The sequence below is a fragment of the Podarcis filfolensis genome, assembly GCF_964270895.1.
Source record: "Podarcis filfolensis genome assembly, chromosome: 5".
NCBI classification, from domain to species: Eukaryota; Metazoa; Chordata; class Lepidosauria; order Squamata; family Lacertidae; genus Podarcis; species Podarcis filfolensis.
This window is the reverse complement of record NC_139608.1, coordinates 55,235,879-55,262,753: the sequence shown is the minus strand read 5'-3', so window position 1 is coordinate 55,262,753 and position 26,875 is coordinate 55,235,879. Positions and strand designations below refer to the sequence as shown.

General features: G+C 40.3%; 1 protein-coding gene across 2 annotated transcripts in view; it reads right to left on the bottom strand.

The window, feature by feature from the left end:
- LHPP (phospholysine phosphohistidine inorganic pyrophosphate phosphatase) overlaps positions 1 to 26,875 on the bottom strand; it is a 114,076-nt gene that overhangs the window by 63,637 nt on the left and 23,564 nt on the right. For both annotated transcript variants that reach the window (XR_014548931.1, XM_083617073.1), the window contains exons 5-6: positions 25,949 to 26,041; positions 13,696 to 13,787 (exon numbers count right to left, since the gene is read on the bottom strand). Coding sequence is in view for 1 of the 2 variants with exons in the window: in XM_083617073.1 (XP_083473199.1) it covers positions 13,696 to 13,787; positions 25,949 to 26,041 (185 nt within the window). In the remaining variant the exon portion in view is untranslated. The remainder of the gene's footprint in view (positions 1 to 13,695; positions 13,788 to 25,948; positions 26,042 to 26,875) is intronic.

The following is a 26,875-nucleotide window of genomic DNA, read 5'->3' as shown; positions in this document are numbered from 1 at the left end:
GTACAAAAGCTGAAGCTGCTGAACAGGCTGGGGTATAGTTTTGGGGTTGTTGTTGGGGGGTTGTTGTTGCTGTTGTTGATTTTTTTGTTATCTTTATTTTATATCTTATTATACTACACAGAACTAGATCAATTTGGTTGTGTATTTTTTGTTTTAGTTATTGTTTATGACTACTTTTGTTATGTTGTATTATGTATTTTTTCAGGTTGTAAGCCACCTTGAGCACGGTTTGAACTATGGAAAGGCAGCATACAAATAAAATGATGTATGTATGCCTGCATGTATGTATGTATATTCAATCATAGAGGGATCTAAAATCCAATGACACATTTCATGTGTACCCAAGAAGAAAAACAGAAAGATGAATTCCACAAGGTGATTTTCCTTCATGGTCCAACTGAGGTCCCAGACTCACAGCTTGCTGTCGTTAAATTTGCTTAGATATCATCATTAATTCAGTGGTTTTACACTGCTTTATTTTCCTAACTTTACAATTTCAATTTCCCATATTCCCTGCAATTATTGACAAACAAATAAACTGAAACGTCTATTATGTATTTAGTTGCTTTCAATAACCAAAGTCTCAAATCGACTTACGACAGCAATAAAATCTAAAAAACAGAATACATAGCAGATAAACCAGTTAAAAACAATGGGCTAAATCCAGCAAAGTCATTGCATAAGCAGAACCAGTTCCACTCATGCAACTGAACTTCCCCTACTTTTTCTTCCCCACCCCTCCTCGTGCAGCTCCCCACATGCCCCTAAAATTGGTCAAGAGGGTTTGATGGAGTATGGTGAGGGAGAGAAAGTTCTGTAGTGTGTGGGGAAGTCATTCCACTCACACAATGACTTCATTGGATACAACCCAGAAATACATGCTGAATGTGCTCATCCACAATAATCAATTACAAAACATTCACCATTCAACAGCAGGATGAACACACAGCTACTACCAGAACAGTCACAAAAACAGTATTGATGACTTAGAGAATCAAAATGTCCACCTGGTGCTGAAAATACAGTGAGGGTTACAGATTCTGTAACTAAACTTGAAGAAGTCGATGGCTGAACTCCACCTGGCTAGTCCTCAAGCAGGGTAATACAAGCAAATCTATGGTTTACAGATTAAACAGGCTGTAAATCTTGGGGAAAGGAATGAGGCAAAAGATTAGAAACCATCTTCATTCCAAGATAGCTAACCCTGATTATTAAAACTGGTGCCTAACAAATGAATGGCATGAGCAGTTGGAAACAGAGACCTTCCATCCTCTTATCAACTACCCTGCTGATCAGTAATGACAGGAATAGCTCCATTTGTTATTTTCTTGCTCTTCTGACATTTAAGTTGTCTTAAGTTTATGCCTTACCTCGGCAATTAATGGGTTTCTTTTTCTTGCTGCAGAATACTTAGCATACACTCAGTCTGCTCAATAGTTCATAACAATGACAAATGAAGCATTCTTCTTTCTCAGCAGCTTGCCTAACCATGATGTATGCAATCTGTTCCAGATGGGAAACTGCCTTTTGCTCTGGGTATTCTGGAGCCCGATTCTCACAGTGTTTTTTCCCAGTTGCAATGCAAACAAGGGACAATCTCAACACAGCAAAATGAAAATTCTAGTATTTCCCATGCCAGAGGGAACCACTTCTCAATAGGTTTCCATGGCATTGTAAATACTATCCAGCAGGGATGGCTCAATCTGTTTCTGGCGTGTGTCAATTTCACATAAGTGAAACTTCTACATTCTGTCCTGTTTCTGCATTTATCTATGATTTTTTTTGTTTTTAATAAAAGTCTCCTGAGACAGACGGATACCAATAGTCATGCTGCCTTGGGTTGATGGGAACTTTAGGCCAAAACATTTGGAGGCCCACAGGTTGGGGAAAGCTGATCTAGGCATTACCACTTTTTTTAGTCTTGGTTTTTAGACCTGGTTTCCATTTTAGTTATTGATGCACCATTATTGCTATGGCAAAATAATGGCACTCACCAAATACACAACATTATAATTAGCTAACTAGCATGTAGATGGTCTGTTTTTAAATTGTGCTCATTATGAGAGATGAGTTTTTCTCTTCTCCTTGGCTACAATGTGTGAGCTCATCTCCCTAGCACACTTGAATATTTACATTAAGCTTATTTCTCTCAAAGGCCTGGTTATCAGCTTGGTATGCACACAATGCCTCTCTTCTTCCACCAGCGTTAAGATATGCTTAACATATTAAAATGATATAAAACAAAGGTGGCAGGTAAGTGTTCATGCAGGAGAATATTACTTCAAATCACAGGTGCCACATTTTCTACTGACTAAACACACACACATGTACAGATTTGTTGAGACTGTCTAATCTTTCAACAATGTGGTAGCCTCTCTGAAGTTAATATTTTAACATTGAAAGATTAGGTGGCTAATATATGAGAATATCTCTCCATGCTTCCAGACCTATGTAGGTTACCCGGATATAGTACTAATGTAGAAACTTATTATCTTTGCACTATCGACATGTTTAACCCATAGCAATGCACAAAATTCATTGTAGGAAACTAAAGATCAAGTCACTACCTCTTAATTTACATGTGATTTTATGGTACTTTTGCAATATCTCATTAATGTACTAAAACAGCAACTGATCTCATCCTAAAAACGAGTACAGCTAAATACTGCAAATAGATTATGGTTATTAAATATATATATAAAGGAAAGGGGGGAAATAACTTCATAGAATACTTAAATTCATATATTGGAGGATTTGCAGTGATAGAAAACTGGTATATAGTGAGAGATGGAAGTTAATTCTAAGTATCCTGGGGATAGTGTATAAAAGCGAGAAGATGAATTTGGAAAATAATAAATATATTGTGCAGCATCTTGAAACAAAAGCAAGTATTCTACCATGAAATATAAGCCTGGGAGATGGATGAACAAAAGTCTATTTAGTCATGCCATGACTACCAGAAGGTAGGTTAGATGGGTCAAAAAAGGCAATTCCTTGTTCCATAAAAAGGTGTAATTGACAAGTCTTTTAAATTATGTGAATCCAGAAGGCAGGGAAATAGGCTTTCTATTGGAACATATATTTGAAGAAAAAGAAAAAGAGGAGAAAGAACAAGCTGTGTCCACAGGAATAAAACCTGCCTCATCTGTGGTGGAAACTTTATTCATTTCTGTCAGTTCTGCTAATGTTCCATGAAACTGGGAGCCTGCTATAATACAGCTGACCTATCGGCTATGCTGCCATGTGCTGCTGATTTTTTTTTTTTTTTTTTAAGAGATTTACTTCACCCATTAAGGTTTACATCCCAACCTTTCACACAATTACTCATGCTATGATACCCTAATAAAAGTTAGTGGACAATAAAAAAATGAAATAAAGCCAGAAGTCTTTTTTCTTCCATTGTAAAGACAAGATTCATGTGGCTTCTCTAACACACAAAAAAGTCCACATCAAGGAAACGCTAGGAAAAAGACCATGCAAATCCGAAAAATAAGAAGAATGGAGCTTCACTTAGCTGTGATGTTTCTCTCTGACGGATCTTTGCATAAAGACACCTGAGAACAATCAATCTGTTGGACTGCAGAGCAAGAACAGTATAAACCAAAGGGAGGGGGTTAACTAGTGGCCCTTCAGACATCACTGAACTGCAACTCCCATCATCCCTGATGGATGGCCTAGAGTTGATGGGAGTTGTAATCCAACAACTTTCTGGGAGGGTCACAGGTTAGCCACCCATTTGATCTAAACTGCTTGGCCATGGCAGTGGTTTGCAAACTGCATTCTGAGGGGCTCCTGTGAAGCACTGGAAACTCAGAGAGATTCTTGCAAGGCAGAGTCAAACTAAATACAATAGCTCCAGACCATATGTTAAAATCAGGTCTGGTGTTGAATCCACACCAAGTTGAGATTGGTCTGGGGATTTAATGTGCACAGTGGGCAAGGAGAAGTAAAAAAGTGGAACCTTCCCTTACTGATGTTTTGTGCCTTGAAATGTCTGTTACCATCCATTTTTTTTCCAGGTGGGGTTGCTCCTGGTTTCTAAACTTCAACAAGGAAAAAAGCATAACTGTGGCACAGTGGTCATGGAGTGAAAAGCACCAGCTGGGGGAGGGTTCAGCACCCCTCTGGCGTTGCTTCATTTTAAGCTGCTCCTCTGCTCCTGGACTCAATGACAGAGCCAATTTCAATACACAGGTCTGTCCCAGATATGTCTACTTTGACCCTGTCAGTATCAGTACTTCTCAGGACTTGTCTGCCTGCCCCACAATGTACAGATGTAGAAGAATATTGCACAAGTTGTTCTAGGCCATGTTTTCAGTTCAATCAGTCAGTCAGTCTGACCAGTATCCCTTGAACTGAAAAACGTACACTGGAACATGCCCCAGAGCTCTTTCCCATGTATAGAGGTCCCATGCAGGGACTCCCTGAATGTAGAAATCTGAAAATGAAACAATAGTACTTATGGGATAGGACTGGGGTAGGTAACAGATGTTTGGGACTACAATTCCTATTGGTCTCAACCAGCATTGCAAATGATTATGCATGATGGGAGTTGTAGTCTGCAACATCTGGTGGGTGCCACATTTACTACCCCTGACTTAGGATATCTGCAGTTATGACTAACCTGTTTGTGCCAGCAAATTAGCATTGTTATTTGTGAGCATTCACAGCAATCACTGCAGTCCTCTCCATTCAACACATAGTAGGTCAAAAGAAAGGCTTTCATGACCAGCCAATTATACTCTGTTTTGTGACTTATGAGGTGAATAATATTTGTTTACATTTGGTCAAAGAGGTGGATGGGCTTCAGCATGTAATCTGTTTAACAGATGAACATGCGTTGCTTGATTTAGTTCTAAAGCAATAAAAATAATTGCCCGACTTGCTCATATCCTGCGGTTACAAAGAAGTCAAGGCCGTTTCCTCCTCCATGTGGCTGTTGGGTGGAAACAAAGTGTGAAAGGTACTATTTGGTATAATGATCCACAATGGGTCCACTTTTATTCAGAATAACCAGGCCAAATGTCTATTTTGTAATGTATCTTTTTCTTGAAAATCTCATCTCTGTACTTAGGATTACAAAGCTCTCTGGGGTTTTTGGTATTTTATTCTGTCTTCCAGGATAGAAGTGTATTGCACACTGTACTGGGTTTATGCGGGGCTTTTTAATTTTGATAGTGCCATTATAAATGGAAATAGATATATAAATACATATACTATTAACCAGTAAAGCCTTTAAGGAGGTATTATTTCTTACATACTTTTATTTAAACATAGTGTCTTATAATTTCACAACTACATATAGTAATATGATTAGACATCAAGTGACAGTGACTTTCTTTGGACCACTCTGAATTTCATGGCAAAGTAGATTCACTTTAACTTTAGTCAAGGACATTCACACAGGAGTGTCTATACACAACACCACAAAGCAGTAGTTGATCTCAAGGCAAATTGTATATATGAGTCAATCCAGTCATCATATGGTGATTTTATCAACTTGGTTTCACAAGGAGTGTGTGAAAAAAGCTGGGTATTTAGGGAGGAAAAAAACTGCCACATTATAGACACTCATTTTAAGCAATTCTTTCTCAAATGTGGTTTTTCATACAAAGCGCTTCCTACATGAAGCTGACTTGGGTTATGCACACCATTTTCATAATATGAGTGCCTAGTGGAGGCCACTTGAAACTGGGTACACATGGAGACTGCTCTACATATGTGGAAAGCTATTAGAGGGTACCAGCTTGCCACACAGATCAGCCCTATGCCAAAGGCTGTAGCTTAGAAGCAGAACACAGAATGTCTTGGACTGGCATATGTCTTGTGCAACTGTTTGAATGTCACATTTTGATGTTTTTGTTTTGTTCTTGAAGAAAGTTCTGCAAGCAAAAGTTTTAATTAAATTTATGGGACTCGACAATGTTTCATTCCCGAAAGGCAGTCAGTTCTCATGCATACAGTCACTTCAAACTGCACAATATCAATATCTGCAATATACCCACTATGCTGGCTTACTGCATTTAGGGTGAAACCTTCACTCCATCTTGCACAATCGCCTCCAGCTGTGAAATGGAGGAATGTGCTTGGAGAGCTCTTAAAAGAAAACACTATATGAGAAGGACAGGGTTTGTGCTTTTGTGGGGGAGGGGGGTCCTTTTAAGGCTCCATAATAGCAAGGAATTGGGATGGCAAGTTAGGAAAGTGTTGCTGCACTTAGGTCTTGCTTGCAGGCTTCCCACAGGCATCTGGTTGGTCACTGTGAGAACAGGATACTAGACTAGAAGGGCCTGATCCATCAGAGCTCTTTCTATGTTCTTAACTGAGCCCCTGACTTATATGTTGGAAGTTACCAAATCCATGGACTGTATTATAGATAGAAGCTCATAATGTTAGTATCTTTTATCAGAAGACTCCCAAACACTGAGAAGCTCTTTAGTTGCAACGTAAGGAACCTTTAATGGTCTTTCAGCACTAGCAGTATGCAAATAGTCTATCTAGAGAGAAGACCAACTTGCTTGTTTCTTCAAAGCTTTCCTCTCTTTTGCATTTCTACACTTAAAAAAATATCATGGCACACTACAAAAACATTGCATGATTATCAGCTGACACAGCTGTTTAGCACTTTTCAGAAAAGTTTGATTTTGAAAGCTTTCCCTTCCCCCTCCAGATGATGTAATCTTCAGGCAGATGTCAAGCTTAGTTACAACTGCACATTCTTCACTTCTGAGTTGGACAGACTCTTTAAACATTCCCCTATTTTTAGGCCTGAATTCAGTCCCCTGCAGCCAATGGTTTAGCAGAAGCTAATGTTATTCAACTGCAAAAAGTCTTTCACAGTGTGAACAAAGGTTCACTTTGTAACAGGTTACAGAAAGCTCAGAGCAGCAGCTTCGCCTAGCTCTGTGTTCAGGCAGTCCACGTGATGATGAGAAGCCCTTGAAGGTCCCACTGTCCATAAACTGCATTTCAAGGGATAAATGAGGGTTTGAATTCAGAAAAGCATGGGACAGAGTCGCCCCTCCCTTGCAAATGGAGGCATTATGTTCAGTAAAAGAAGAAACACTTTGCATCATGTACCGGTTGGAAACAAGTCAACTTCACACAAGAGTAAAGTAAATACCATTGTTCAGACTACTCAGTGGCGAAAGGAAAACTGAGTTCAGAGAGATCTGACGACGACTACCACAAAAGAAGCCATGGAATAATTTAATACTGAACACACTGAGAACTAAATAGGAATACTGAGTCACTACCTAATATAATCTATATACTCGTTCATTCATTGTCATTTCTAGTTTGCCCATGAACCAAAGTCCTCTGCGCAGTTTACAGAAAATGTAGTTTAGACCCAAGAAGTAATATTATGTCTTCTCCCTAGTCAAGGGTAGCCAGCTGCAGACACATGGTCACCCCAGTAGGGTCCATGCAGTAGCAAGTCTGCTAGCTGAATAGATTTAGAGCACTTAAAGCATTTAGGGCTATAACAATGTGTAGCTGGAGGGCTTTTCAAATAGTTATTTATTTTAAGTATTCTTACACTGCTCCAGCTGGCATGGCTCCCAGAGCGGCTTACATAAAGCCGATAAAAATCAGCAGAGACAATATCAATAAGACAATAAAACCTGAATAGTTTAGTTGCAGTAGGGAAAACAAACTCCAAGATGGGTGGGAAACCTGTGGTCATCTAGATGTTGCTGCACTACAGTTCCCAATTGCCTTCACCATTGACCATGCTGACTGGGACTGATGGGAGCGAGAGTCCAACAATATCTGGAAGGCCACATGTTCCCCGTCACCGCTCTAAAAGACTTGGGCAAATAAAACGATTTTCACTTACTGCCAAAAAGAAAGCACAACTCAGAGCTAGGTGCATCTCCTTGGAGAAGAAGATTCCAAAATCAGCATGCTACAACTGAAAAGCCTATTCTCCAGTCATCAGCTGTCTTACCTCCAATGATGACGAAACCGGAAGAACAGCCAATGAGGAAGATTGTATATTAGGCAGGTGCAGGTACACCAATTCCAGGGGAATGAGGTGCCTTCGGCCCTCTCAATATTTGTTAGAAGGGGGCCGAGCCCCCTCAATGTTGAGGGGGTGGAGGAGGCGCAGAGCAGAGTGCAGCGCAGCTTCTGTGGCCGGCTCCTCCAGAGAACTCTGCCTTCTCCAGACGTTGTGACGTTGCACACATGGGCAACACACATCAGGGCCCCTCAATCTTGGGGGCAACTTGGCGCCTGTGGCCAGGTACACGTGGAAGAGCTGTGGTCCTTAAGGTACCTGGCCCCAAGCCATTTAGAGCTTCAAAGGGTAATTTTGTGGATTGTGTTTCGATATCCATGGCCAGGTTCACCCAGTCTATAAATGGTCACAGCTGTCAAACAAGCTGGTGTTGGCTTCAGGAGCACCCACAAGCTATGAACCCTCTTCTTCCTGAGAGAGTGCTGCCTTCCAAAGTACAGGTCAAGGTTGCCACCAACCACCAGCACCTCTATTTTACCATGATTCAGTCTCAGTTTATTGGCTCTCATCCAGCCAAGAGGTCCAGCAGAAGCCCCCCAATACTATTCTCAGGTAGTGGTCCTGCAGATAGGAGTGGAAACACTGTAATATGGTCTTCCAAACCACAGAGCCTCTTCAGGAGGATACTTTGGTCAACAGCAGGCTTCCTCAACCTTGGCCCTCGAGATGTTTTTGGCCTACAACTCCCATGATCCCTAGCTAGCAGGACCAGTGGTCAGGGATGATGGGAACTGTAGTCTCAAAACATCTGAAGGGCTGAGGTTGAGGAAGCCTGGTCAACAGTAATGAAGGCTGCTGAGAGATCAAGTCATTGTGCAATACTTCTGGGTTCAAGGAGGCAATAAGAAGGCCCACTGGAACTAGGCTACTGTAGAGAAGCCATATTCGTTATTCTGGACCACACTATTGCATCTTAAGCCACAAGATGTTCCAAGGGTCTGGTATGCAGTTACTACAGCCTTGGGTAAAAACACTAGTTAAACATTTCTAATTTAAATGGAGTTGGTTGGAGATACTAATTCAACAATTTCATTGCCAGGATATAATGCTTTTACTTTGATTTAATCACAGAACAAACAGATCTAATTTTTAGCCTCTCTCTGCATGGTGTCCAGGAAAAGCTACGGCAGTTTCCACATGAAGCATGCAAACCAGAAGGAGGAACCACAGTCTAAAGGAAGGAAATCACTAGTGAAACCACAATTGCACAGCTGTCTCCAATGCTAATGCTTGTGAAGCACATTTCAGCAGCCCCACCAGCTTCTTTAAGACACTACTCTCTGTTACTTTTTGGAATGATATTCAGTGGGGCTTCTAAGTGATGAGCTAGCAAATAATTGATCATACCGCAAGCCATGTGAGCAGAAGAAAACACTGAAATGTTTGGGTAACTACCATGGCTATTCTACAGAAGGGTTTTGCTACTGCAAGGTTGGGATTAGCACAGACAAAAAAACGCTTATCCCACCCTGTTCTAAAACTCGCAGCAGAGAGAACAGGAGACAGAATGTTGGGACCGAATGCAGAAATTCAGCTACGTGTTGCTTGTCTTCAAAATGGAGGCAGGTTTGTCCTCACAGATTATACTGTGCAGGAGAGCACAGACACTCTGTAGGAAATTTTGGAGAGGCCTGCACAGAATGCCTTTCTTTTCAGGGATTCAGCCCAGTCACCCACATTGCTTCATGAATAATGCATTGGCAGGGAAAGGAGAAATATAAATTGGCTTGACAGGCAACCTGAATAAACTAAAGTGGCTCTCAAAATTTGCCTAGTCTCGCAAGTCCACACAGAACTCAACAATAAGTGAGTGACACGAACCAAAGAACCCCCGAGTTTTCCTTAAAAGAATTTACACTATCTTTTAGCATATGCAATAATGCCCAGCCTTCATAACAGTTAACCATGTAATTAAGTAATCTACCTGAGTTCTAAGAAATTGCTAAATATCCACAGGCAATTACATAAAAGCTTAAGGAAGTCCAGATAATACATAGTGTTGATAGGCCCTTGATAGGCCCAGTCCATTAATACTAAGAGTCACATGTATGCCACCTTAAGTTTGGTGCTAGTAGGAAAAAGGGGATTAAAGTGGATTTTGAATGGATTTTAAATGAATTTTTAAAGTGGAATTTAAATCTCTATTATAAACAAAAATTCCAGAAGTAGTTCTTCATTTTGTAAACTAGCATCATCCCACTGGATAGTCGTCTCTGAAGCTTTCCCCCCATTATTTCTGTACAAGTACCATGAGGCTTTAATGGATAACCAGCTGTTGTAGCTACTCTCAGAATGAAAGCAACCATTAAAACCAGCAAATTTAACTTCTACATTATTGCGATAAAACTGATTTGTCAATTTGTACCATGATGTGAAAACCCCAGGTTCTTCAAAATAGTGTTTTCTTGACCAGATATTACAGAACTGTCATTGAGAGCAAGAATACATTTAAAACAAAACCCAACAATTTATACTCCTATGTTGTATGCTAGCCAGGAAGTGCTTAAATCAAGATCAAGATCAGGGTGAGAATAACACAGGACAGCCTACTCATTTTGTTTCCACTCTCCTGAACAGAATGGTTCTGTTTTATAAGCTGGAGGGAAAACACGGCCTCCTTCTGTCCACAGTCACCTAGCATGTAGGGGAATGAATGCCAAGGGAAAACTTAAGACTCCTGGCAGAACACGTCAAGCCTATGTGACTAGGTTGGTCTCTTTCCACCCCCTGGTGCTATTTGATTCAGCCTGCTTGAGTATTTCAATCTGTTGCGCTCCAAACAGTACTGTGAGTCTCCTCCTCACATCTGCCAAAAACAGCTGAACATTTTACAACCTCTTGGTATCTTGTGAACCTCAACAACTGTGCTCAACCAAAGTGATGCTAGCCAAGAAAAGAGCCTCAGTTCAACCAGGATTTAATATTTCAATTACAATACCTGCAAATAAGAAACCAGAGACTCCTCACCTGCACAAAACGACACACCCAATCCATTGTGCAGCCCTTCCCAATTTGGGAAGACAGTTGCAAATGCCACCGGGTAGTTTTACCCTCTTACTGTAATGGGTTCTCACGTAACAAAATATTGGAATAGTAATATGAACTGCATAATTTATGGGAAGGATCTTGGCATCACTCTTGCACAGAGGTAACTGTTACATACCTCATGGGGGCAGGCCACTACAGTATAGTCTACAAGACATTTTAGATTTAGAAGTGTAAGGTTAATAGAATGAACCCATTAAGAGTTGCAGGCCAAATGAAACACTCAGAACTTCCCCAGTCCTCCTCTTTGAAAAAAGCTTCATGGCCATACATGGCCATTCTTGTAGCCGTGGCAGTACGTTCCATACTATGAACACCTAGCTGTCAAAAAAGCATGGGTCTTCATATCTGTTGACAAATTATACTTTGCTTAAAATAAGCCGCACATTCCAATCTAAAGAAGAACGGCTTCCCATTTACATGCTGGCTGGGCTGGGCTGGGCTGGTGGGATGTGATGTTTCAATCTGTACATTGTTTTCAACCAGGTTTGGGCCTGTGTGTGTGCTTTGATCAGCTCATTCACCAATCTTTTGTAAGAAATGGAAGGAAAGCTTTTCAGGCAATCCAAGCATGGATTTGTAAAGAATTTCATGGGACAAACTTACCTGACAGCTTAGAAAGTTGGAAACCTTTGATCAGTGAGGTACCTGGAAAATGCCATTGTACTGGCAGCTGTTAACAAAGCTTTCAAGTTTTACTGTGATTTGGCAACTGCTGCTTAGAGCCTCTAGGGAAGAATGTTGGTCAAAGCTGCAGTAAATGTACTAATGGCACCATCTAAGGGCACTAGGATGTAGTACACTCATCTCTATCTGAAACGCACATTCTGTGAGCAATCATACTCTTAAAACAGTGCAAGCAACACAAAATGTATCAGCTGGCATTTCAAATAGTGTAAACCATCAAAATGAATTTCTTGTGTTTCATTTCCATCTATGCTTTCCTTTATGTTATATTCTAAAGTCTCTAGGGATTCTTTATAGGGCTTTTTATGTATTGTCACTCTTAAAAACAACTATTCCCCATGTCTCCTTTTACACATTATCTGGGATTCAGAGCATTTCTTAGATGTGCAAAGACATTTCCACATACACACCTGGGCTTCCTTTCTGTTAGTCTCAATGGCATCTTCTCCTGTTGCTCTGATTACTACCTTGCATCACAGAGCTGCTTGCCAAGTGGTGAAAGGAGATACAATTTGCACAAAAGGTCTTAAGAGCCCAATGTACATGCAAAGCTCTGCACTAGGCCCCTTGTACCCAGCCACTGTATGGATGCACAAAGCCCAATGTTAGCACACTTAAGCACTAAAGTACATAGATGGGTATGAAGCTGGCTTTTTCAGACCTCAATGGTCCATCTAGCTCAGTACTGTCTACACTGGCTGGCAGTGGCTCCCCAGGGTTTCAGCTCTACCAGGAAATGTTGGGGATTGAACCTGGAACCTTCTGCATCCAAGGCAGATAATCTACCACTGAGCTACAGCCCTTCAAAAATGCAAGGAACTATAGTGCGAAGGTGTTTTTACTTTCCAATCTGCTTGGGAAGTCAGGGCAGGGACTTCTTAACTTGCCACAGAGAAGAGCTAGCAGTATTCCAAAGTGTAGGGCTACAATGACAGTGTGTTTTTCATGTTATTAATGACACTTTGTGAGGAAGAAGGAATCTAATGCTTGTCCTATCACAATCTGATGGCTTCCCTTAGATCACATTCATCATTATTGTAGAGCTTTATAGGTGCAATGTGGGTGGCCTCTGCACAAAAGCAATTAGAATTTGGTTGAATTGTTTAGGTTTTCATAGGAAATAATGGGGAACAAGGACTGAAAAGCAGCTAGCTACAAGTTGTCTTCTGTAAGCTGTTATCACTTTTGATGAAGGCAAACAAAGTTCATGCCCAGAATCTCACATATCACACTTTTTTTTTCAATTTTACAATCTCTACATATTTGTAGTATGAATCAGATGGTTCCCAGCTGAAAAGTGTGATGTTACAGCTGTGGAATCTGGGTTTTTACCAGAACTGTAGGGCAAAACACGTTAGATGAAAAACTGAAGGCTCTTAACTCCATGTTTTCAGGAAGATAAGGAAGCAGCATTTGCAGAACAGAATCAGTGGTCAAGGATATACTTTGCATGCAACAGGTTCCAGGTTCAATTCCCAGAATCTCCAGGTAGGTTTAGGAGATAACCCAGCATGATACCCTAGCGACCCGCTGCCAATCAGTGCAGAAGGACCAATGGTTTAACTCAGCCTAAAGCAGCTTCCTATACTGTCACGTTCCTTTCTTTCAAATGGATGTTGCAAAACCTTTACAGTCAAAAGACATTTTGGCTGTAGATGTTTGTGTTCTAAAGTATTAAGATGGCACATGGCTCAATGGTAAGAATGTGGACTTTGTGCGAACTCCAATCCAAAATGAGACCTGGCAGATGATGCATTTCAACATCCTATTTCACAAAATGACCTATTTCTTCTCCTATTATAAATCCATGCATTAAAAGCATACCATAGCTTCATAAAGACAGGAATTGAGTCAGAGAATGTAAATCACAAGCCATTGTTATATCCTGTGTTTCCATCATCATCTGCATAGAACGTAACACATATTTAATGTGCACTGACCTGTACTTTCCAGTCCGTACTTGTAGAGCTCTCATACCGCAATGCTGGGCACCTCCAACATCATTTACAATATCATCCCCAATCATGATGGCCTGTCACAGCAATGAAATACAGACAAAAGTGGTGTCAAGTGCATTTGATTCCTGTCATACTTCATCTTCCTTGACATAATAAACTGCTTGATTTGATGTTTAATACAGCCATCATACAAATTAAACAAGATAATATTGTCACCGTATTGATTAAAAGTCAGCTCACCTTGAATATAATTCATCCTCTACCTATGAGGCAAGCACTATACATCCAGGCAATTTGAAAACCATCAGAGAAGTCAACATGCTTTTGAGACAATGCAATGGTATGCTAACATTTCAAGACGTTCCCATTGTATCTTTCAATTACTAAGTGGTTAAATGGCACAGCTTTATTTCATTGTAACCACAGCCTGTCGGCCTAGATCTATCTATACCAATAGTACTGCGTGCTTTCCATTGCTACCTAATAGAGAAATATTGCTCACTATGCAATGGCAATTAATTGCATATTGCTGAGTTGGTTGCGGAGTTAGTTACAGAGTGGTGGGCTTTAGGGGAACAGAAAATGTATTATGACTGGCAGTGTCTCTCTTGGTGATGGTTCCTGTTATTTGTTTTTTTAAATATAACTAAATGTTAAGGGGGTGGGGAAAATGTCACTCTAGATTTTGCAAAGCCCATCAAACTGTTTGCTGAAGATTTCCTCTGATCATGATATTCAAGTTTAGCAGGTTTCATTTTATGTGAAAAACAATACTGAACACTTCTCCCTTGAAAACATCTGCACAGCAGTGGATGAAGTACAGCTACAGTTGCATCATGTGTGAGACAGAGCAGGCAGATTTGTCATGCTATCATAAGAGCCAGTTGCTAACTGCATGATGATCAAAATGCCTTAGTATGCATAGATGAGCTGTCCCTAATCCAGCTCTCTGTGTCCTACCCCTGCCCAATTCGATAATGCATAGAATCAGTTGCATCAGTGGCTGTTCCAGCTGTTCTGGTACCATTCTAAGCTGACATGTCATCCAGGTCTCTTTCCATCACATCCAGTGCTTTTTTTCTAGAAAAAGAGGTGCAGGTACTCACAATGAAGTTGTTACAGTAAGTGCCACACCTTTTAACAACAACAAAAAGAGGTGTTGGTACTGTGTACCCTTGAGTACCTCCTGGGGAAAAACACTGATCACTGCCATATCAAAAGGCTATCGTAATATACCATCACAGAAGTTGATCACTATGCTGGCTTCCTCAAAATATACCTATTCTAAAACAGATTGAGAATATATTACAAATGATTAGGATCCAATATCAGATTTTCTGGAATTATGTCATGTAGAAAGGTGAGGAGACAATTCAACTTACTGACACAAACATTGCATTTTTAATGCTCGTTTTCTTTCAAGCCCTGCATTCCAGTCATACCAAATGGAATTTTACTTTGATAGAACAAGTACCATGATTTGCTGTCAGTTCTATCATAAAGAAGGGGCATTATTCCCAAATCATTTAGGATTTAAAAAATCATTGGCAAGAAGCCTGACTCAGGCTATCATCTTGCAGGAAGCTATCTTGCCTTGATTACCGGTAGATTTTAATAATTGCTGGATCCAGGAATTAAAGAGGTCTGGCACCATCTTAACACCCCAAGCTATGATTAAATTCTAACACTTGCTAGGTCCAGGGATTAATTGGAGTGGTCTGGCACCCACAAACTCATAATAGTATATTATTTGGCATTTATGTGAAAGTTAGGGGCTATGGATCTAATTCCAGGCCTAGCTGCATGTAACTAAAGTCCCCAAATGAGGGACTTCGGCTGCATTTTACATTGGCTCCAGAACTCATTGCTCAGCTGGGAAGTTGGATACCTATGATCACACAATCCTATTTTTATAATTACTTCTTACTAGTAGGGATCAAAGTAATTAAGCAGCAACTGGAACCAACAGCAGTAGGCAAGAATGAAGTGGCAGCAGCTGTTGGTGTTCTTGTCTCCACTACAATTTTTATGCAGATTTCATAGAAAGCTGCATAAATCAGTAGCATAAGTAGGAATCTTGATTTAACAATTGAGTGTTCAAATGTGGTTGTTGTTTCAAAATGGAAATTTCAAATTTAATGGATTTTGGAAACAATTGTGTGACTTGCTCAGCTCCAGGTCAGGGCCAAGTTCCCTTCCACTAAACCAGGAGCCTATGCCTAGGCAGTTGTTCTGTTTGCTATCAAATGTTTAAGGAAACACAGTTTTCCAGTGGTTTATAAAGCTCCAAGGAAGATGGCTGCAAAATGAGGGGCCTAAAAAGGATCAAATCCCTTGCTGCAATTAACTGGGGCATTTGATTACTGGTGAAGTATTCCTCTCTGTCTCTAAAGAGAAGTTTTCATGCGAGAAGACCATCCACATTGAAAGTGCAGCTGCACATGAGCAGCAGTGCCTATCCAGGCCAGCTTGTGGCATACGCATACAAAAATGTACTCCAGCCCCCTGGGATTTCACAGATTTACTATCGGTGAAGGGCAATAATCACTAAAGGAGGAGCAATTATTCCCAAATCATTTAGGATTTAAAAAATCATTGGCAAGAAGATAGAGGTCAAGAGGTGCACTGTCAAGGGAAATAAAAAACTCTACCTGTCAAACCTAGGTTTAACTTCCTCTCTGACTGCAATATACTAAGGTGGGGGGGGGGACAGGCAGAGAGGGATGGAGGGGGGGAGAGATAAAACCGAAAGGTCACATGCCTGCTGAAGGCCAGAATTAAAAGATCTCCAGTTTGTCCGCAGATTTTACACAGGGAGCACAGTTATTTTGTTCAATTAGCATGAGGAAATCTTTTAAAATTAACTAAAAATCCTATTATAGACTTAGAAGGTGCCGCAAGAGGCAAAATGACATTGAAGGCTACAGAAATAAGAGATGTGTCACAAAAGGAAGACAACCATAGATGGGTGTTTTCCTTGAGATAGTGGCTGTTATAAAATTGCAGTACACATATCCTTGTTTTCTTGTGACCAGTGGACCAACGAGCTGTGGAAAGCCAATATTGGAATACTCACTTTGGAAAGCATGAGAATGATCACCAGAAGATGAGGATGTATATAAGAGGTCCAAATAATATGGACTAGTATGGCCAAAGAGCAAAGAGTCCCAAACTCTGCTTATTCGTAAAACTTACTAGCGGCCTTGAATCAGGCATTCTGTCACAACCTAATCTCTTAAATGTAGCAGGGAGGAAAGTGGCAGCAACTGTCAATCATCTCACACACTTAAAAAAGGCCAAATCAGCAATGGTTAATAATCAAAGTTCAGGAATGAATACTCAGTAAAGCCCCTCCTGCCTTTTCCTTTGCAAGGCTTAGTACCTGTGGCATTATTTTTTTGCGGCGGGGGGGGGGGATGATTCTATCTATTTGGAGTTCTAGCTACCTGGAGTTTTATCTGTCTGGCGGAACAAAGGTTGCCATTTTTAAACCACTAGGAACATTTCAAATTTTGAGAGTGTGCTGTCACAAAATGGCTGCCATTGGGGTATGGTGAAATATAACACAGTTGTCATGTGAATCTGGCATAACACAAAATTACACAGTACTGTCATGGTGAAGCATTTCCCATAACTCTATTTCTAGACAGTGGTACCTCGGGTCACATACGCTTCAGGTTACAGACTCCGCTAACTCAGAAATATTACCTCAGGTTAAGAACTTTGCTTCAGGATGAGAACAGAAATCTTGTTCTGGCGGCCTGGCGGCAGCGGGAGGCCCCATTAGCTAAAGTGGTGCTTCAGGTTAAGAACAGTTTCCAGTTTCAGGTTAAGAACGGACCTCCGGAACGAATTAAGTACTTAACCCGAGGTACCACTGTACTAGAAAAGGCTGAGCATGTTGAACTTCTGTCTGCCACACAGCTGTTAAAGGCGCAATATCCTAGTTTTTCCTCAGTGCCAATCCTAAACCAAAGTGTAGGCCACCCCATTAAACACAAAGATACTTACTGGTATCTAATTTCCCTCATTGGCTAAAGCCAGTTACAGGTGGGAGCAGCCAGGCTGGCTCATTCCACAGAAATTGCTTTGAAGGGTACCTGTGCATTTGGCTTCATAACTTTATTTCTAGGAGGGCAAGAGACTGGCTATGCAAGGCAGACATACAATGAAGTAACAGGGTGGCTCTGAGCATTTACCAAGCCCAGGAATTCGCTTACAGTACCAGAATGTGCCACACAATCATTCCAATGCATAAATTCAATTCTGGTTCTCACGTCCCAAGCTTTCTTTGATGGATTGACCTTAATTTTGGGGAAGGGGGAGCCTATTTGTTGCTGCATTATTAAATAATTAGGAGTCAGAAATCCTCGCTGGTCTACTGGAACTCACCCAGATCTACTACTAGTCCTGGTTCTACCTTCTACTTGCACCTGGCGTACATCATTCACAACTAGATAAACCAATGGTCTGACTCAGTATAAAACAATTTACTGTGTGTTTATCTACGCACGAGTCCAAGATCATTCCAGCTTTCAAATCTTCTATTACCATTGAGAAAGCAGCAGCTCAGGTGTGTTGTCATTGGTTTAAAATAATATTGCTCTTGATGTATCTGCTAAGGTACCTGGACAAAAATAGGGTGGCAAAACAGGAGGCTACACCACTTGCTGACTGAAGAGCTGTGAGGCAGGGCCAGAGTGATGTTTACCTGTCCTTCCATGCTAGTTTACTCCCATGCCACCAGTGTGCATGCAGCACTCCAGCTCAGTAAGAAAACATAAAGCCACTATTCATACTCTCAAGTTTTCAACCAGCCTCACTGTCAGGGAACTGACATCGGAGCGAGAGGCGGAGGCAAGGCTCCCAAGCGATGCTGGAGAAGGGCCCAGCAGGGAGAGAGGCAACTCATCGGCTGGGGAAGGAAATCAACGTAACACCAGGGATAAAGGGGGGCAGATGGGGGAATCGGCGAGGGGGCTCCAGGACTCCTCGCCGGAGACCAGCGGGGAGAGCACGGGTCCTCTGCTACCCACACCCACCCTGCGCAGAAGACTTCCGCGCAGGGAAAGTAGGCGTAGACTTGGCGTCAAAGAACTTCTTTGCTGGAAGAAGTTCAAGAAACGCCCACTGACGGATTCTGCTAGCGACTGAAACAGCCACGAAGTGAAGGGCTGTCCAGACAGAAAAGGTTTAACCAGGCAACCTAGCCAGGAGTGGCGGCAACTTACGCACGAGCAACCCCTATAACCATTACACTCACATTTGTGGATTGTTTCCGTTTTTCAATGATATCCAGGATGCACTGCACCAAGCAGAGGTTTCTAACTAGGCAAATCGCCTTCTTGCTTTTAGTGCAGCATAATGACATTGGGACAAGGTGGGAAAGTTGCCTCATGGACCCATGGGAACGAGGGATGCATTCTTATGCACCATTTCATACCTATATTTGGCACTATCAGAATCAGGAATTTGCAACTACCAGTAGTTTATGCACTCTTGTGTGACCCATTGCAACTCCCATTAGAGCAGGACAATTTGCTTCAGATAGACCATTTTATGATGGCATTAAAGTACTGGAACCTTAACATTATTTAGGTTTTAGCGTAATACAGTAAAAATCACCCACTGTTACAGCAGTCCTAAAACATATGAATTAGGCTATTTCAGTAACCTTTAAAGATGTGTTATTCTTTGTCATATTATTGAATCATAAGAAGGGGCAGGTTACCTCTAAGAGGTTTAAATTTCCTTCCTATTAAAGTAATACCAGCAATCTGGTTTTTTTCTAGGCTATTGAGGAAAGGTTAAAATGAAAATTGGACTTTAGGGAGTACCTTCTATTCCAAGAGCAGGTTGAAAACATCTCAGCTGTAGCAAGCAAAGTCAGGTTCTCTTTACAAAGCAGTTATCAAGGGAAATGACTGGTGATAACTTTATTGATTAAAGCAACTCCAAAAAATTCAAACTTTAGCCACTGTCTAGCTCTGCCGCAGTGAAACCGTTTAAGACATTGCAGTGGCAAAATGAAGAAAGGTGGGGGGGGGGAGCCCACTGTAATGTTTGATAAAGCACAGATGGGAATTTACAATGATTTAATGATACAGCTAATTTTATATTTAAGTGCAATGCATAAATGGGCCTGAACAATTTTATGAGGTGAATGTCAGCATGCTAGGCCCTATTTTATCATCCTAGGCAGATACCAACACATGCAACAAACCTTGCATGCATGAACAGACAAGCTCGATGTACTAGATAAAACTGTCAGCTATTTCCCCCCAAATCACAATGATTATGGCTGCATTCTTGAGCCATTGCTTGTGGCTGCTTCGCGTGTGAAAGATAATCTATGTGTAGGGTGGGGGGATGTGTACAAAATACATGCATTGCTCAGGTGAAAAGAACACGTCTGTCTGTTTCACAGCAAGTAAGCTGAGCCTCAAACAACTGGTATTCACTATCTCTGACAGTGGAGGTAGAATCCACTGTCCCTCCACGAATCTGACCCCTCCATGAATCTGATCCCTCCATGAATATGCCTAATTCTCTTTTAAAGCCATCCAAGTTGGTGGTCATCACTGCAAGTTCCATTGTTTATATACCTTATAACCTTTCTTTTATATGTCCTGAATCTTCCAGCATTCAGCATCACTGGGCATCCACTAGTTCTGGTATTACAAGAGAGGGAGAAAAAACTTTTCCCTATCTACTTTTTCCATACCATGTGTATTTCTATACATTCCTGTCAGAATTCTGAATGGGAGCACATTTTGTTGCTGGTCCCCAATTAATTTCATCTCAGTCAACCATTAAAAAAATGGAAACAAACACTGTGAGGCACTGAGACATCTTTCTGGGTAGTACAAGCCAAGCACAACAAGGAAGAGCCATCTCCTTGTTAAGACAATGGAAATCTAAGCACAACACTACCAGCAATGGTTTCTCTCTTTTTTTTTTTTAAAGTAATATTTATTGAAGTTTTAAGGTTACAGAAAGAAAAAAGGAAAAACACCAAATTCAACAAAAACAAAACAACACATCACAATAAAAAAGAGAAAAATAAAAACAATTAAAAAAAGGAAAAAAATCAAATAGAACCTTCCCATAACTTATCTTTCATTTGCTTGTTTCCCTGACCTCCTCACACCTCCCTTTTTTGTATTCTAAGTCAATTATCCATTTCAGCAAATCCTTTCCCTCTCTTCAAATTTTTGTCCTGAAAATTTATCTTGATATTAATATAAGTTTACTTTCCCTCCTTTCACCAATTAACAGTCTATTTTTCTTAAATCTTTGTTACATTTCTGCTAAAATCACATAAATTCATTCCAACATCATTCTAACATTCATTAATCTTACAATACTTCTGTAAATAGTCTTTAAATTTCTTCCAATCTTCCTCCACCGACTCTTCTCCCTGGTCTCGGATTCTGCCAGTCATCTCCGCCAGTTCCATATAGTCTATCACCTTCATCTGCCATTCTTCCAGGGTGGGTAGATCTTGTGTCTTCCAATGCTTTGCAATAAGTATTCTTGCTGCTGTTGTAGCATACATAAAGAAGGTTCTGTCCTTCTTTGGCACCAATTGGCCGACCATGCCCAGGAGAAAGGCCTCTGGTTTCTTCAGAAAAGTATATTTAAATACCTTTTTCATTTCATTATAGATCATCTCCCAGAAAGCCTTAATCCTTGGGCATGTCCACCAAAGGTGAAAGAATGTGCCTTCAATCTCTTTACATTTCCAACATTTATTATCGGGCAAGTGATAAATTTTCGCAAGCTTGACTGGTGTCATGTACCACCTGTATATCATTTTCATTATATTTTCTCTTAAGGCATTACATGCCGTGAACTTCATACCTGTGGTCCATAACTGTTCCCAGTCAGCAAACATAATGTTGTGTCCAACATCTTGTGCCCATTTGATCATAGCAGATTTCACCGTTTCATCCTGAGTATTCCATTTCAACAGCAAGTTATACATTCTTGACAAATTCTTAGTTTTGGAGTCTAACAGTTCTGTTTCCAATTTTGATTTTTCCACCTGGAAGCCCATTTTTTTATCCAAATTATATGCCTCCATTATCTGATAATAGTGAAGCCAATCTCGCACTCTATTTTTTAATTTTTCAAAACTCTGCAGTTTTAATCTGTCTCCCTCTTGTTCCAAAATTTCCCAATATTTCGGCCATTTAGCCTCCATATTGAGCTTTTTCTGAGCCTTCGCTTCCATTGGTGACATCTACCTTGGGGTTTTATTCTCAAGCAAATCCTTATATCTTATCCAAACATTAAACAGTGCTTTTCTGACAATATGGTTTTTAAACGCTTTATGTGCTTTGACCTTATCATACCACAGATATGCATGCCACCCAAAGACATTATTAAAGCCTTCTAAATCCAACACATCAGTGTTCTCAAGAAGCATCCATTCTCTCAGCCAGCAAAAAGCGGCTGATTCATAATAAAGTTTTAAGTCTGGCAGGGCAAATCCACCTCTTTCCTTAGCGTCAGTTAATATCTTAAATTTTATTCGAGGTTTCTTGCCCTGCCAGACAAATCTAGAGATATCTCTCTGCCACTTCTTGAAACACTCCATTTTATCTAATATTTGCAGTGTTTGAAACAAAAACAACATCCTTGGCAATACATTCATCTTTATCGCAGCAATTCAGCCTAGCAATGATAGCTTCAGGTTTGACCATATTTCTAAATCCTTTTTCACTTCCACCCAACATTTTTCATAGTTATCCTTAAACAGATTCACATTCTTGGCAGTCATGTTAACCCCTAGGTATTTCACTTTCTTAACCAATGTTAGCCCTGTCTCCTTCTGAAACCTTTCTCTCTCCATCACTGTTAAATTTTTCTCTATGACTTTGGTTTTCATCTTATTCAACTTAAATCCCGCTACTTGTCCAAATTCTTGAATCAATTCCAGTACCCTTTTAGTACTAGATTCTGGCTCCTGTAGTGTCAATACCAAATCATCAGCAAATGCTTTCAGTTTGTACTGTTTAGCTCCAACTTGTATGCCTTTAACTGTTTGGTCCCTTCTAATCATGTTTAAAAGAACCTCCAGGACCGATATAAAAAGCAATGGAGAGATTGGGCAACCTTGTCGTGTTCCTTTCTCTATCTTAAATTCTTCCGTCACTACATTATTCACAATTAATTTAGCCTTTTGTTCTGAATAAATTGCCCCTATACCGTTTTCAAACCCTTGACCAACCCCCATTCCCTGTAAATTTTTCTTCATAAAACTCCAGGAAATATTATCAAAGGCTTTCTCCGCGTCCACAAATATCAAAACTGCTTTAGTATTAATATTCACTTGTAACTTTTCTAAAATGTTAATTATGTTCCTCGTGTTGTCAGATAAATGTCTACCTGGGAGAAAGCCAGCTTGGTCTTTATGAATTTCTTCTACTAATACCTTTTTTAGTCTCTTAGCCAAAATGTCTGCAAAAATTTTATAATCCACGTTAAGCAAAGATATGGGGCGGTAATTCTTAAGCTGTGTCTCCTCAGACTCTGTTTTCGGTATAAGTGTAATATAAGCTTCCTTCCACGACTCTGGTGCCTTTTCCCCTACCAGCAATGGTTTCTCAAGTCTTACCCTACCGAGCAGTCTGAATGCTAATGTTTCTATAGCACTACAGAGTTCAAAATAGCAGCATCTTGCTTCAGACACCTTTGCCTTCAAGCACGCTGAGGGCTCTGAATCACATACAGATGGTATACTGGAGGGGACAGGGCTTGGCAAACCCCCCTCCTATTTATCCCAATGTTTGTTTACACCTGAGGAGGCTGAGTGTCTGAATAGGGTTTATGTCGCTCCTGTGTTGCTTCCTTTTAAAACAACCAGATGCAAACCCACTGAGCTTTTTCCTCAAAATCTGCCCACCTTTTCATCATATGTGTGTGGTGTTTTTAAAAAACTAAGTGGCAGTGTTTTCTGTTTTCTTTTTTGGTTCACTGGGCCCTTCAAACTGGGATTAATGGATTAGTACAAGTGGAATGCTGTGTTCGGTCCTGGCCATCTCATTACTAGAAAGATAGCAACAAATTGGAAAGAGCTTGGGGAAGAGTGGCAAAAACAGTTAAAAGTGCTTTAAGGATTGACTTGTGAAGGAAGATTACAAAAAGTGAAACATATAACTTAGCTACGTGATAACTAGGAAAGAAGATCAGGATTAAAATCCAGGATCAGGATTTTAACAGACTGCTTGTCTTTAAAAAGAAAAAAGAAGTCACAGAGCAGCATTTTCAGGAACTCCTGGCAAAATAAGGGATAAAAAGCCATTTTTAAAAAAAATTAGTATGACTAAATGCCATAAAAAGCTTTCTTTCATTTATATGTCTGCCTGTGTGGGGAAGGATCCGATAGGATTTTGTATCACAGGAATAATTACCTCTACTGTTATTTACTGTGGTCAAAGCCACACCATTTGGACAATGTTAGGGCACACGATGGTTGCAGTGAGCAAAATAAGATTAACAAATGAAAGTGCAGAACACTGGCAAGACAATTCTCTTTCTGCAATTTCAAAATCAGATAAACAACTGGTATAAAAAAGCCACACAAACAACTGTGGGAAACACAGGCTGCAGGCTTTGAGGTTGTATTGGCGGTAGAATAATGACTTTGTATTGAAATGACCTCCGTGCAGTTGCTGAAGGGTTATATAATATTTATGAATATTCCATATAGAACTGTGCGAAGCTATCAGCACTATGGTTCAAGAGACAGCTGTGTGGTGCTGGTGGGGAAGCAGACAAGGAAGAAGGAAGAACTATATATCTTTTTATTAAGTTTATAGATTGCCTTATCTTTCAAGGATCTCAAGGTGGTGTGCCTTCTCTTCCCCATTTCATCCTCACAACAACCCTGTGAGGTAGGTTAGGTTAAGAGACGCTGACTGGTCCAAGGTCACCCACTGAGCTTCATGGCTGGGTGGGGATTCGAACCATGGTTTCGCAGGTCACAGTCCAACACTCTAACCGTTTTGCCACACTACCATAGTGCCAGACAGTTGTAAGACTCTGTGTGTGCGTAAATGCGAGTAAACAACAACAACAACTGTGTATAAAAGGGGGTCAACGTGTTCCCAAATGTTAGAATGTAAGAGAGAATAAACAGGGAATGGATACAGAAGGCACACACACTCAAAAAAGAAGAACTTTGGAATGTGATATAAAAGGAAAAGCTTCCTTTGATTTCAAATTCCAAAGTCTGATATTTTCAAAATTAGAATGAACATCACCCTTCTAAAATCTATTTAAGGGACAATCATCCAACGGACAACTGAGCCTCGATGACTTACTATTTCTTCTCAATGCCTATATTCTATAATACGATAAAACAAACAAAGCATGAAATACAGGGTCAGAGCATCAGCTCTAGGTTCTAAGACACAACACATGCTGTTGTTTTTCTTTTTATCATCCAAACCACTGGATGGAATTATTATCTTGTAATTCATAACTCTTACTCCTTCCAAGTGAAAGTCTGTGCTGTCGCAAGAGGACTTACACCACTGGCTTAAAGTGGAGCCAGGGCATGTTTCTCTCCAACTTCTGTATAACAAGATACAGCAAATTAAAAGGCTATGGCACATAACAGAAAAGCAGTATAATATTATTGTCTTAAACATGTTTAAGAACTTAATTGCTTTTAAATCTGAAACAATACTGAAGACTGCTTTGGGAGAGAAATGCATTGTATGAAAGCTTGGGGGAGAAAATAGTTGGAAGTGATAGTTGTAATGATGGCCACCAGCTTTACTTAAAGGAGTCCTCACCTCCATTACCCAATGAAGAGGAATCTGGTCCCTGACAGACATGAGCTAGTGGATCCTACAATGTCAAAACGCACTCAAGATTTGGTAAAGATAAGAAGTCATTTTTTAAAATGCATTCTGCACTATGAATGTATTCAAGCAAATACTCTATGCCCAACTCATCCTTTAACAAATGGGGTTGAGGAAAATAAAAGAAACTAAACAGTACCCAACTCATGGGAGTAATCTCCATGAGTGAGCAATTTAACATGGGAACCATGGAATTTTTCTTTTCACAGAAGAGGAGCAGAAGTCCTTTGCGAGTTCGCAGCTCCCATGTTATACCACCTTTTGTGAAAGTAGACTGTTTGATTATATTTTCCCTTCCAAACCACCCCCTGGAGGTATTGCTAGAATCAACGCAGATGGTATTAATCAAGAAAGCTTACCTGGTGTGGTTCAATGCCCATTTCTGTCAAGGCTGACTGGAAAAACATTTTGGATGGCTTTCCCACCACCTCCGCTTGAATATCGCATGCATACTAGATGAGAAAACAAAATTAACATGGTTAACTTTCAAAACAAAGGTGTCTGATTGATTTACACACAAATAAGGCACATCATCATCATCATCATCATCATAGTCATGTCTAAATAATTTTGCAATTTTCCAATGTACACCTATATTTTTTGGTAATAAGCCTGACATGTTCTTTGAAACTATCCAGAAATTGGGTTTGTTTGTTTTGTTTTTGTTTTTTAAAAAAGCTATGCATTTCTGTGGGCTACTTGAAAAGAATGTAATGGTATCACAAAAAGTAGCAGATAACAGGCATGCTGCAATTGATAGAAACAAGTCTCTTCATGCTTTGGCTCATTGCTGACATACCACTACTAACATAGCCTGTCTTTTTCTTTCAAGCTACTTGCAGCCTAATCTTTCAAAGATGCAAGTGCATGCCTCCAGACTCTGGCACATACTCTGGTGAGAATTACATGCTATGTGCAGCATGGGAACACTGCCTTGAGTTCCTCTCCCTCACAATTGTGGAGGAACACTCACCCTGTGATAGGAGCATTAGTATCACAGTGAGTTCTCCTGTTTCCATTTCTCTCCACTGGCCACCACTGACAACAGCAAGGTGGCATCATCACAGGGCAAATACGTTTCCAACCACAAGTGTGTTGCACGTTTTTGTAAATTAAGGTCAAAGGCTATGGTTAAGGATATTTTATTTATTTATGCATTTATATGCCACCCTTCAATACAAGCGTTCTCAAGGCAGCTCAGAACAATACAGGTCAACAACAATAATAAATTCAGCAACAGCAAAATAATACAAAAATTGAAGGAAATTAAGGTCAGCAGATAAAAG